Source organism: Rutilus rutilus (assembly GCF_951802725.1).
Source record: "Rutilus rutilus genome assembly, chromosome: 22".
Lineage (NCBI taxonomy): Eukaryota > Metazoa > Chordata > Actinopteri > Cypriniformes > Leuciscidae > Rutilus > Rutilus rutilus.
Genome location: NC_140227.1, coordinates 2237100 through 2249406, shown reverse-complemented (window position 1 = coordinate 2249406; position 12307 = coordinate 2237100). Strand labels below are relative to the sequence as shown.

At 38.1% G+C, this 12307-nt stretch overlaps 1 protein-coding gene across 2 annotated transcripts; it reads left to right on the top strand.

Moving 5' to 3' along the window:
- The first annotated feature begins 1934 nt into the window (after positions 1-1934).
- Positions 1935-10266, top strand: prr13 (proline rich 13). 2 transcript variants are annotated; one of them, XM_084394389.1, is made up of 4 exons: positions 1935-2059; positions 3815-3850; positions 5833-6248; positions 9522-10266. In XM_084394389.1, exons 2-4 carry the CDS (start codon positions 3835-3837, stop codon positions 9564-9566), a joined length of 477 nt encoding a protein of 158 aa, XP_084250515.1. In that variant the 5' UTR covers positions 1935-2059; positions 3815-3834; the 3' UTR covers positions 9567-10266. The 2 variants fall into 2 exon arrangements, with proteins under 2 accessions (XP_084250515.1, XP_084250516.1); XM_084394390.1 differs by having other exon boundaries at positions 2005-2500.
- The last annotated feature ends 2041 nt before the right edge of the window (positions 10267-12307 follow it).

The window sequence follows — 12307 nt, the reverse complement described above, 5'->3', positions numbered from 1 at the left end:
GACAAAACCAAACCAGTCTAACCAGGCTTCGTTGGTACCATGATCATCAACTCTCTCTGTCAACTCAGGCTTTATTAAGAGTTTAGTGTGACATCAGCAGTGAACAGCCAATCACAGGCTGAGAAACAGTGAAACTGAGATTCACTTCTCTCTTCTGCAGAACATTACCAGATTACAAAAAAATATTAAGAATTTAAACAAATGTACACAGCAAGAAGAAAACAGCTGTCTATGAAAGAGGACAACTAAAATAAAAAGCCTCGCTATATCATTGCAAGTAAAAGTTGTGAAGTTAGTTTATATAGTTGATAAATGTATAGAGAGAATTGAACATTTAAGCTCATGTAGTCATTTGTTGATTCTAAATTACCTTTATATATTTATTCATTTAAACTGTGCGTAAAAATAATTGATAAAATAAAATTGTACGTGTGATTGATTAATAAGTACAGAAATAATATCTAAATCATACAAAATTATTATTCTAAATAAGCATTACAAAAAGCATTATTAAATCATTTGCTGTGTAGTGACCTTTAATGTGGAGTAGAAACAGGTGGAGTGACTTTATCGCATCAGACATGTGACACTTTGCTCACAGCTGATTGGTCCAAGTTCGGTTTGCAACCTCTCACCTGGAACATCACCTGACCTGGACCAGGTTAGCCGTGCAGCGTGAGTTACTATGGCGATGAACACCCTAAAAGCCAAACCACTTTCATGGTGCCTGAAACCCAGGGTTGGCGCAAACTAACCTGAAACACATCTGGCTACCCCCCTAAACCGGCGTCATGGTACAGGCCCGAGGGAAATGAAGCGTGGTTGTATCTCTTACATTGAACAATCGTAACAACAACAACACATAAATATGCTGGAGTCGCGTACAGAACATTTGTATCTTTTTTTTTTATTATTATTAACAAAGTATTACAAATACAGTATACAAGAAAATACAACAAATGTAACAGAGTTGCACACTAGGGATTATTGTTGATCTACACAACGAAAAAAAATATTTGCAAGTTTTAACGTTTTGCTTCATAGAAAATTGAATTGAGTCAATATAAAGCTCAATTTTTTCTTAAATGATGTAAAACAGGGTTTTTTTTACAGGAAAATTTACATTTGTGAGCATGGAATTTTGCCATTAAAAGAAAAATATAGGCTATAAACCTATATAATAAAAGTTTCCAAAACAACACAAACTGACCATCAATGTTCTTTATGATAAAATCACAAACATTTAGCCAGAATATTCTTACAGATGAGCAGTGCTAGAATAAATCAACCTCAGTTTCAGGGCAACTGTGGCAAAAAGTGCAATTAAAATCCATGTTCCTTTTAATTTCACAAAGTAATGTTTAACTGAGTAAATTCTATGTATAATTTTGAATGATACCTCCTTAGCTTTGTTTGTTATTAAATATTGATTAGGTATAAGCCAAACCTTTTTCCACACAATATTGTCTGTCAATTGATTACGGTATGAGTATATAAGGCAGAGACACATTGCTTTTCTTTTTTTCTTTTTTTAAATAACACTCTTATGGATCTGTTTTGTGAGTTAAGGGAAAAACAAATATTACCTACATTAGCACTTACTATAGATGGGGACCATTGCTGAATATTGTTTATTTTCTGATGTCTAAATAGCATACAGATTTTTGCATACATTTTTTTGCATAGTCCCCTGGTGTTACAGGAATCTTATAATGTGCCAGAAACTCACTGTAAGTGAAAAGAAAACCATTTAAATTAAATAACTGATCCACCAATATGATGCCATTATCAAAACAATATTTCCAAAACAATGATTTGCGTTTATAGGCTAATATATCCTTATTGTTCCATATATAATAGCCTACTTATGTGGTGAAAAGTTATGCATGAAAATCAAGGACCATGATAAAAAGGCAGAACATTAGTGGCTGATCATCAGACAGGTGACAGGTGAGGTCAGAGTCCGCTCTCGAGTGACGTCACGCCGGTGATCGATGAGCGCGCGGCGGAACGCGGAAGCGCGCGTCAGTCAGTGCACTAAAGTTTCCCGAGGAACAAGGTATGTGGTCTAAACGTGTTATTTGGAAATACTAAATACATGAAGTAGATTTAGGAAATCGGCTTGCAAATCCTAAAAGAAGGATTTTTCAATGCGGTCCAGAGTTTGTTATTAGCCTATTACATTATTAATAATAAGCAGTTTCATGCCACTGTCTGTTCAACGCGTTCATGTAAGCGGAGTTTGTGTTTCTGGGCTTCTTGACCTCTGAAGTGCTGCTGACAGTCCCTGTGTGTTCGGGACGGTTTAAGCTTTGTTGAGTAAAGACACACAGCAGAATGTGGGAGAGAGAGAGTTGTTGTTTGCCCAGGGCGTTTTCCAGCAGAGATGAAGTGCTCCTTCTGTCCCGGATGTGGAGAACATGGAGTGCGCAGTTTCGAGGAAGCAAAGGAATCGTGACTGATCTTACGCAAACTAAAGATGACTAAACGAATTAACAAAGTAACATATATTTTTGAATTTATTTAATTATTAGTTGATTTTAAACTTATTTTACGTCGTAAAGCAATTAGGAAAAGTTCTCTTCTTATTTCCCATATCTTTTTTTTTTTTTTTTAAACTGGGAGAGCAGGATTCCTCTTATCATCATTAAACTGTAAATGGTGACCTTGAGTTAAAAATTAAATTAACAAATAACAAAACACAACGGCAAAATATGAAATGGAAAGGGCAGTCGGCAGTTAAAAAAAAAAAAAAAAAAAAAAAAAAAAAAGTTGGCTAAATTGTGCGCATGATTTACTTTGTTCCCTCAAATTAAAAATCCTGCGCACGATTTACTATTACATTCCCTTGATTTGCTATATCGTGCGCACGATTTATAAATCGAAGGAACAAATTAGTAAATGGTCCACACTATTTAGCAAATCAAGGGAACAAATGAGTAAATCGTGCATGCGATTTTTCTTGCATGTCATTTGCGGGTCAATATGTAATCAAAATGGACAAATCGTAGAATGTAATATTGCAGTGTTTATTATAGCCTAAATTATTTATCGGTGCGCATTATTTTAATGAATGTACCTGGTAATCTTGAATCAGAATAACTTCTCCCTCTTGCAGAAGCATGTCTTCTCTGATGACGTGTTTACTGGCACGAGGGCGTGGCAACCTGTCACTCACATGAGATCCACCAATAGCAAACCCCAACCATCCAATCAATTCCCCACAGACAAAATCAAGTCATGCCCACATTATTTATTGTTTCAGAAGCGGTTACATATGTCACTATAGGGAGGAAAAGATTATCTGTACTTCCATCCATATTATGGCGAAAATTATGCTAAGAGAAAGCATGTTGACTAGACAGATACAATCCATGGTGACGCTGACACAGTTCCTCATGTGCATTGCATTGAGGCATACATTTCATTTGCACTTCAGGGCAACTATAGTAATAAGCTTTACATCAAACACAGAGTTGCAAACAGTTCTGTATATAACACTAGTGTAAGTGTACAGTAGCTACTAACATCGTTTGACGGGATTTTCACTGCCACCGCTTACAAAGATGGGAAACAAGCCAATCTCTGATTAATTAACTCTCTTTTTGTGATTGATATATTGAATAATAATATTTCCTACAAAATTTTAAATAGTGTTTATCTGAACTTGATTTAAAACTGCTTGTACCTTTACATCCAATCACCTTTATTCAGTCAGTGCTTTATGGTTTTGGAATGAAAGTGGTAAATCTAGTGTTGGCTATGCATGCATAAGGTTCACGTTTAAAGTCTGTCTTTCTTTTATTTGTTGCAGATCAGTTGGAAGAGACAAACATGTGGCCGAATCAAGGTGATTTTTGGTTTTACCCATTCTCTGAATGCATTCATTAAAGTCCCCCTGTAGTCAATCATTTTATCCCTTAAAACTCATCTTTGATCACCAAAATGACATATTTAAATGTTTTTTCCTTGGAAAAAAAAAAAATTCTTCATGCCTTGAAATATCTTGAATGTAACTCGACACCCTTCCCTCATTTAGTATACGCAGTTCTATGAATATGCAAATGAGCCCCGCCTCCACTCACTCACTCAGCTCAGAGATCCACTGGTTGACGATCACACGTTGATCTGATTGGTTACAAGGTAGTTTGTGACGTCAGAAACACCAGCGATTTCAAAGCGTGTGTTTGAGACTGTCTTTGGTTCACTGCAGTTTTAAGGAGGAAATACTCAGCAATGCTGTCGACTTATGAATTTACACATGCTTTGTCTTAAAGCATATTAAAAACACCACATAGACATATAAACATTATATGTAACAACATTAAAAGCTGGATTTTCACCACAGCAGGACTTTCTCAACCCAACATTCATGTCTATGTTGCACCTCATCAGATGTAATGTTATAAAGGAGTAGTGTGAGTTCGGCCAAAGGCGGATTCGAACTCTGACTTTTTTCTCTGAAAAATGTTCTGCCACACAACTTACCACTACACTATTGGTACTGTTGATAATCCAGCGTCTTCCTTAATTTTGTCTAGGCCAACCAGATGTCAGTGGGCGGAGTTATTGTAAATAGCCTCTGCCAACAAGGCAGGCTATATGCACTAACAGGTGAAACTCGAAAAATTTGAATATTGTGCAAAAGTTTGATTATGTATATAATTATGGCTTACAGCTTATGAAAACCCCAAATTCAAAATCTCAGAAAATTGTAATATTACATGAAATCAATTTAAAATAAATAAATTTTACAACAGAAATGTCGGCCCTCTGAGAAGTATAATCATGCATATGTATATAGTAATATATACTAAATATATTAGTTTCACATTTTAATTTTAATTACTGAAATACACAAACTTTTGCACGATATTCAGATTTTTCGAGTTTCACCTGTAGTGCAAATAGACATTCTGTTAACTATATTGTTAAACTCAACGTGGTTTGAATGACCGATGTGGGACAGTTACTATGTTTTAGGGAAATAGTCGTGACTAGCTAGTTACTTTCTCCAACGACAATACTAGTGGTTAAGCAATGAGTTACGAGAAACATACCCCTGTTGAGGTCCTGAAGCCCCTCCTTCTGAAAAGCACACTGTGCTCTGATTGGTCGGCTGGAGCAGTGTGTTGTGATTGGTCGAGCGCTTCGAGTGTGTTTGGGAAATGTCCCGCCCCTTACCATAACCACCAGTTTAACACACTACTAACTAACTCAACCAGGCCCCGCCCCTTTATTCTGCGTATTAATTATTTAAATTAGGAATATTGTGACGTGTTTGTTCCCGCATAAGCACAACGTTTTGTGTGCGCTGATTTACTGCAGGAAACCAACATTTAGAAACCAATACATTCATATTTTTGAAAGTTTTAAGCACATTTTTAAATACATTATTTAATTTTGTTCGATAAGGTATTTTGGTTCGCGTTCTGGGTCGCCACTTGATTTTCAATGTAAAATCACTGATACCAGTTGATACTAAACGCAATAGCTTTACAGTCCTTTGAAAACTTTAGATTTAAAGAAACCATTTGCTGTTCCATCACTGTTTTACTGTACAGTATTTTCTTTTTTTCCGTAAAACACAATATTGTTTATAGAATGGCGGTTTTGCTTGCAGTGAAAGTGGATGGTGATTTTAAATGCCAATGCAACGTATCATATTGACCACCGTTTTGATACTCTCTTTCTGAGCTTATTCTTTAAAATCATCCATTATCACTGTATGAACAAGCCTGCCTCATCCTCCTGTTGTGTTTCATGGAAGATTCATGTATCGACTTCAATACTTGCACACTTATCTCATATCTGGCTTGCTGTGACACACAGGACCGCCCAATCCTGCCTTTCCGGGACCTCCAAACCCTGGATATCCAGCCATGCCTATCCCATCACACCCCGGACAGAACCCTGTCTATCCGCCCGGCATGAACCAGCCCAACACCATCCCGTACATGAACCAGCCTCAACAGCCTTTCCCTCCCGGTGCTCCCGGCCCGCATGGCCCGTATCCCGGAGCGGGGCAACCGTACCCCGGCCCGTATCCCGGAGCAGGGCAACCGTATCCCGGAGCAGGGCAACCGTATCCCGGAGCTGGGCATCCGTGCCCCATCCCACAGATTGGCGGCCAGCCGGCTGGAATGGGTGTACCTGGTCATAAGAAACACAAAAAGATGAAAAAGATGAAGAAAGGGCATAAAGCTCATAAAGCTAACAAGGAACATAAACATATGAAACATGGCAAGGTAAGAGGCTGAATGTTCAGTGGGTATAAATGTTACATGACATTATTATACCAGTGATGTCTAAATCCATCTTTGATAATTTCATGCAAAATATTTGTTGCCAAAATATGACCAATAGCCTCCATATATATATATACATTGTCTCAAGTGGTTTCCCAAAATTCAACTGAAAATGCAACTTTTAAATGACTTACAAAGTCTCAAAATTATTTAACCCCCTGAATAGAGTCCATCACAACAGCACAAATCTGCAAACCAGGTGTCGTCTCGAGCACACCTGATGCTAATAATCAAGGGCTTCATTAGTTGCATCAGGGGCCTCATTTATAAAACTTTGCGTAGGATTTGCGTCAGAAGTGGCGTACGGATGAAACATAGGACGTGCGTACGCACAGAAATATTCCGATTTATAAAACCGTGCGCACGCACATCCTACGCAGTTTTCCCTTAATAAATCACAATCAATTCTAAATGTAGCGCAGCTTTTGTGGCTTCATGTCACGCCCATAGTTGCCCATAAATAGTCCGTGAAACACCCACAAGCTAATATTCATCGATTGCGAAATCATGGCAAACACAGAGAGGAAAACCAAGAAACGTAACTTCACTCAATGTGAAGTAGAAATTATCGTTGGCGAGGGGGAAAAGAGGAGTAAACTGTTGTTTGGAGGGCACAGTGTGGGCATTACTAATGGCAAAAAGGCACTTGAGTGGCAAAAGGTTGCAGACGCCGTTAATGCTGCAGCCTCACAACCTCGGACCGTGGCCGAAATAAAAAAGAAATGGTTGGACATCAAAGTCGATGCAAAAAAGCGTCTAGCGCTCCATCGCCAGAGTGTGTGTCTGCCACGGGTGGGGGAAAGGGGACGCCGGAGCTGACCCCTCTTGATGAGAGACTGGCGGCAATTATTGGGGAATCCCTATTAAGTGGAGTGATGACTGAGGCGGACACTGATGCACCAGATGCACACACTTTCACGTGTTTCTTCCATCTGCCGACGGTGTCCCCATTTCTCATTTCACCCGTTTTTGTGCGTACGCCTGGGTCAGAGTTTGCGTGAAGGGACATTTTCCCAAAATGTTTCCATTTTCCCGTCAAGTTTGCTTTTTATAAATACCAATTATTGCGTAGAGAGCGGCGTACGCCTTCTTTTGTGCGTACACAACATTTATAAATGAGGCCCCAGGTGTGCTTGAGCTAGAACACATTAAATATATGAACTGGCTATAGGTTTGTTGAGCGCCACGTTTGACTGCATGTTAGAAATATGGCTTAGTCAAAATAACTTTTTGGACCATTAAGAGAAGATATCAGCGCACAAAAAAGTGCGACCCTTCACAAACAAGGAACAGGATACAAAAAGATAGAGAAGGCACTAAATGTTCCTAGAGAGTTGGAAGCATAGTTCCCAAGTTAAACAAACAGTGGTTGCACTGCCTGGACAGGGCAGAAAAAGAAAACTTTCAAAGGCTTCAACCAGATTTCTGAGAAGGCAGGTTCAGAAAACCCTTGAGCGACTGCAAAAGACCTGCAGCAAGACTTGGTGGCATCAGGCACTGAGGGTTCAGCTGCACAGTAAAGCACGTAATAAACGCATGCCAGAACTACAAGACGTACACCACTACTGACCCACAAGCACAAGAAAAGTCGGCTCCAATTTGCTCAAATTCATATAAATAAGCAAGGGCGCGACTACCCAGTGTCAGAGGGGTGTGCAGCAACAGTTTTGTATATACATACAGTATAGCATAGACCTTTAGATACTAACAGGCTAGATAGAGTAGGCGCCGGCACCCTCATAACTGTACGTTCACACCGCCGCCAGCGAGAGCGGCAAAATTCGCTCTCGCCGCCCTGCCAATGACGCCTGGAGAATGACGCTCTGATGCTCTGACGTAGATAGAAGTAGACCAATGTTTATGTAAGGGATAATGTAGAGCGAGGCGGTTGTTATAGCACAGGAGTCACCAACCCGTCGATCGCGATCGACAAGTCCATCTTGGAAGCATTTTAAGTTGATCGCGAAGAGTTTTCAAAATCAGAGAAAAAAAAAAATATATATATATATATTTTTTTTTATTCATTATTATTTATTACTTTAAAATGCACCATGTGTGAGCCTATTGTGTGTAGTAAATGGTGTCTAGGGGAGGGAAAGGGGTATATCTGTCCAATCAAATAGCCTATAGTTTACATATAATGTCTGTAAAACAACTGCTGACTTAAGCCTTGTTTATACTTTCGCCTGGCCTCCACTGACTGCGTGCGCACCTCCCCAAACAGACTGTTTTAGACAGAAAACCAGACCATACAACTGATTTAGACGCGCAAACTGGGTGCCGATGTGATGAGATGTACTAATATCCGTCTGCTCGGGCAGATTCGGCTGAAAGTCGTGCATCTTCGGATACGGAGGCGCGCGCGCTGTTACAATGACGTCATTTTTTGCCGCGCGCGCACCTCCGCAAATGTTGAATTATAGTCGACAGTTTGTATAGTTATATACTATTTGTATAGTTAAATAAATATTTTGCTAGTGACTAACAGGCAACAAAGAATGTCAAAGTAGAACTGTGGCCTTGTTTTTTCATAATTTTATGCAAGTGGTAGATCTTGGTTTACATTTGGACTTTGGATGTGATCTTAGGCTTGAAAAGGTTGGTGACCACTGTATAGCGAATACACCCCCGACAGGCTGATCAGGAGCCCGGCGCGAAGCGGAGCCTGAAGGGGTTGTATTCGCTATAACAACCGCCTCGCTATACATTATCCCGCTTATTACATGGCTACCTACCAAATAAATCAATAATTTGACACAAAATATTGATTTAAAAAGGAGTTTATTGATTTAAAAATGATTGTATTGCTTCCACTAAAGAAAATAGTCCGTTCTGTCTCTACGGTTAGAATCCTGCGTCCATAGCATCCTTTTATAATGTTACAAAAGATTAGATTTCAAATAAGTGATGTTCTTTTGAACTTTCTATTCATCAAAAAATCCTGAAACAATAAAATGTATCAAGCAGCACAACTGTTTTCAACATTGATAATAATGATAAACGTTTCTTGAGCATCAAATCATCATATTAGGATGATTTCTGAAGGATCATGTGACACTGAAGACTGGAGTAATGATGTCTGTTGTGTCAGTATCAAACAGACAGCCAGTGTGTTAAAACGTCTTAAACACGGTTCATCATGAAAGCTGGTCAGTTGTCTGCAGTGATGCTGAAGTGTTCTCCGTCTGAAATGTGTGTTTTGTCCTGTTCCAGCATTCGTCCAGCAGTAGCAGCAGCAGCAGCAGCAGCTCTGACTGAAGATCACATCCAGAACATCATTCATGCACTAATGCACAACCTGATGCCTCTTTTCCTAATGAAAACCATGTCTAATTTCCAGTGTCTGGGCAAACGACAGACAAAATGCCTAGGAGCCATAAAATAGATAATCACGTTAAATTTAAATATACCTGTGTGTTTCTGTGAGTCTGAATGCTTTTCTCAATCAAGGCAAAAAAATAATCACATATGCTTCCAGGCATGAATCTGCAACCGGTTATTTAACTGTGAAATGTGATTGACCATCTGACGCCTGGTGAGGAGAAGTCTCGTCAGCTAACACAACTACTTTGACATCACTCAGCATGTTTTAGTTATTAACCTTTTACTTGATTTCATCAATTTAGGAAAAAATGGTTAAAAAGTTAACATTTAGTTTTGTAATAGTTTCACTCAATAATGCTTTTTCCGGGGTACATTTAAGATTTTGCCATAATTTAATGCTTTTTTTGTACATTTCTTTGTGCTTTTTACTAGTCTAAGCAATCAACGTGTGTTGATCAAAGTTGATCAGGAATTTAAGAAGCTGAAGTAGATCTTGTTAACATATCCATGAGTGATAAAGTCACATGATGCATTTCAGACTGTAAACTCTCTAAAGTGTGTATTAGAAATCATTAACTGCTGTTGGTTTATAATGAGCCACTTAAAGTGTTTCAATAAATAATATATTAAAGTCTCCATGTGGTGAAAATCCAGCTTTTAATGTTGTTTATGTGTCTATGTGGTGTTTTTAATGTGCTTTAAGACAAAGCATGTGTAAATTCATAAGTCGACAGCATTGCTGAGTATTTCCTCCTTAAAACTGCAGTGAACCAAAGACAGTCTCAAAAACACGCTTTGAAATCGCTGGTGTTTCTGACGTCACAAACTACCTTGTAACCAATCAGATCAACCTGTGATCGTCAACCAGTGGATCTCTGAGCTGAGTGAGTGAGTGGAGGCGGGGCTCATTTGCATATTCATAGAACCACACATTCTAAATGAGGCAAGGGTGTCGAGTTATATTCAAGATATTTTAAGGCATGAAGAAATTTTTTCATGGAAAAAAACTTAAATATGTAATTTTGGTGATCAAATTTGAGTTTTAAGGGATACAATTATTGACTACTGGGGGACTTTAAGAGAAAGCTTGGAACACCTACCAGTTTTATTCATTTTTGTGTGCTGATAATGTCTTTTAATAACAGAATGCAATTTGTCAACAAGTCATAAGATTTAGGAAAGCTTCAGGCTGATCAGAGTTGGAGGTAATCTCTGCGCTCTACGCTATTTTTGTTATTTCATCTGAATATCAACATTTGTGAGATTTAGTCAGCCGAAACAGTTTTGAGGTTAATTGATTTTATTTTGTCTCTCTGGAAAATAGTGATCTATGACATTATAATATGTTTAAGATCAAAGGTTTTTGCATCTGTTTGTTAATGAGGGATTTGTGGAGTAAAAGTTATAAAAGTTTTTATTTTGAAGTAAAAAAACGTATAATTAGACCCTTGGGGTAAGATGGGCCACCAGAATTGGCACAGAAGGGCCCAAGTGGCATGTTGTTACTAGTGTTAATATTTTAAAATAATATTTCCATGAATTAGATTCATTATTTTTAGATTGCATTCCGGACATCTTTGCTTTCATTAAAACTTATAGTTTAATTGAGCGAAATCATTCAATTTGATTTCATTGTGTTTCTTTTATGACATATCTTCAGTTAAAATATGGGCAAGTAAATATGTAAATATTCATATGCCTGTAGGCTATATAAGTCATGGAACAATTACACCTTTCAGATAAATCTCTTTTACCGGTGATTTGTCTGTCATCGGTTATTCAAATATTCAACTAAATAAGAGTTAGTTTAGTTACATTAATTACACTTTAAATATATAAATATTAATAAGAATTATTTCAGAATACATTTATACATTCTTTTAAAAGTTTATCCAGTCATGATCTCTGTAAAACCATGAACCAATTATTTTTTTTTATTATTATTATTAATGCCAAAAGAAAGAAAATGTAACAAATACAACAGTAACAATAAAACCCAAGACATATGTCACAAAAACAATACAAATAAAATAACATAGCCAGAGGGGAAGAAAAAACAAATAGATAAATAAAATTATACAATGTTAAACATTGAAAGTAATCTTTGACTTTTCAATGCCCATCAAAGACAAAACATGTGAATTACAGTCTACCAGAAAAATTACAGTAGCGGGATCTTACCCAAGAATTTACATTTGTGAATAAAAAAAATTGCCAAGTACCATGAACAGATTAACAATATACTGGATATGCAAATTTGATGAACCAATGGCTTTTATTTTTTATTTTTTATTTTTACCTGATCTCTGATCAGCTTTCTAGAGGTTTAATGACACATTTGAACAATAAAAGTATTTGTAGTTCTTATCTTATTGGTCTGATTGGTCAAGCTTTCCATTAAACAAACGTAACAACAAGCCATTTAATAAAATAACACATACAGACACATCTATTATTCAATGGTATTGGCTGAGTTCCGCTGTTCTGGCCAGCAGGGGGCGCCAGCGTGAGTTTCGCTGTTCTGGCCAACAGGGGGCGCCAGCGTGAGTTTCGCTGTTCTGGCCAGCAGGGGGCGCCAGCGTGAGTTCCGCTGTTCTGGCCAGCAGGGGGCGCCAGCGTGAGTTCCGCTGTTCTGGCCAGCAAGGGGCGCCAGCGTGAGTTCCGCTGTTCTGGCC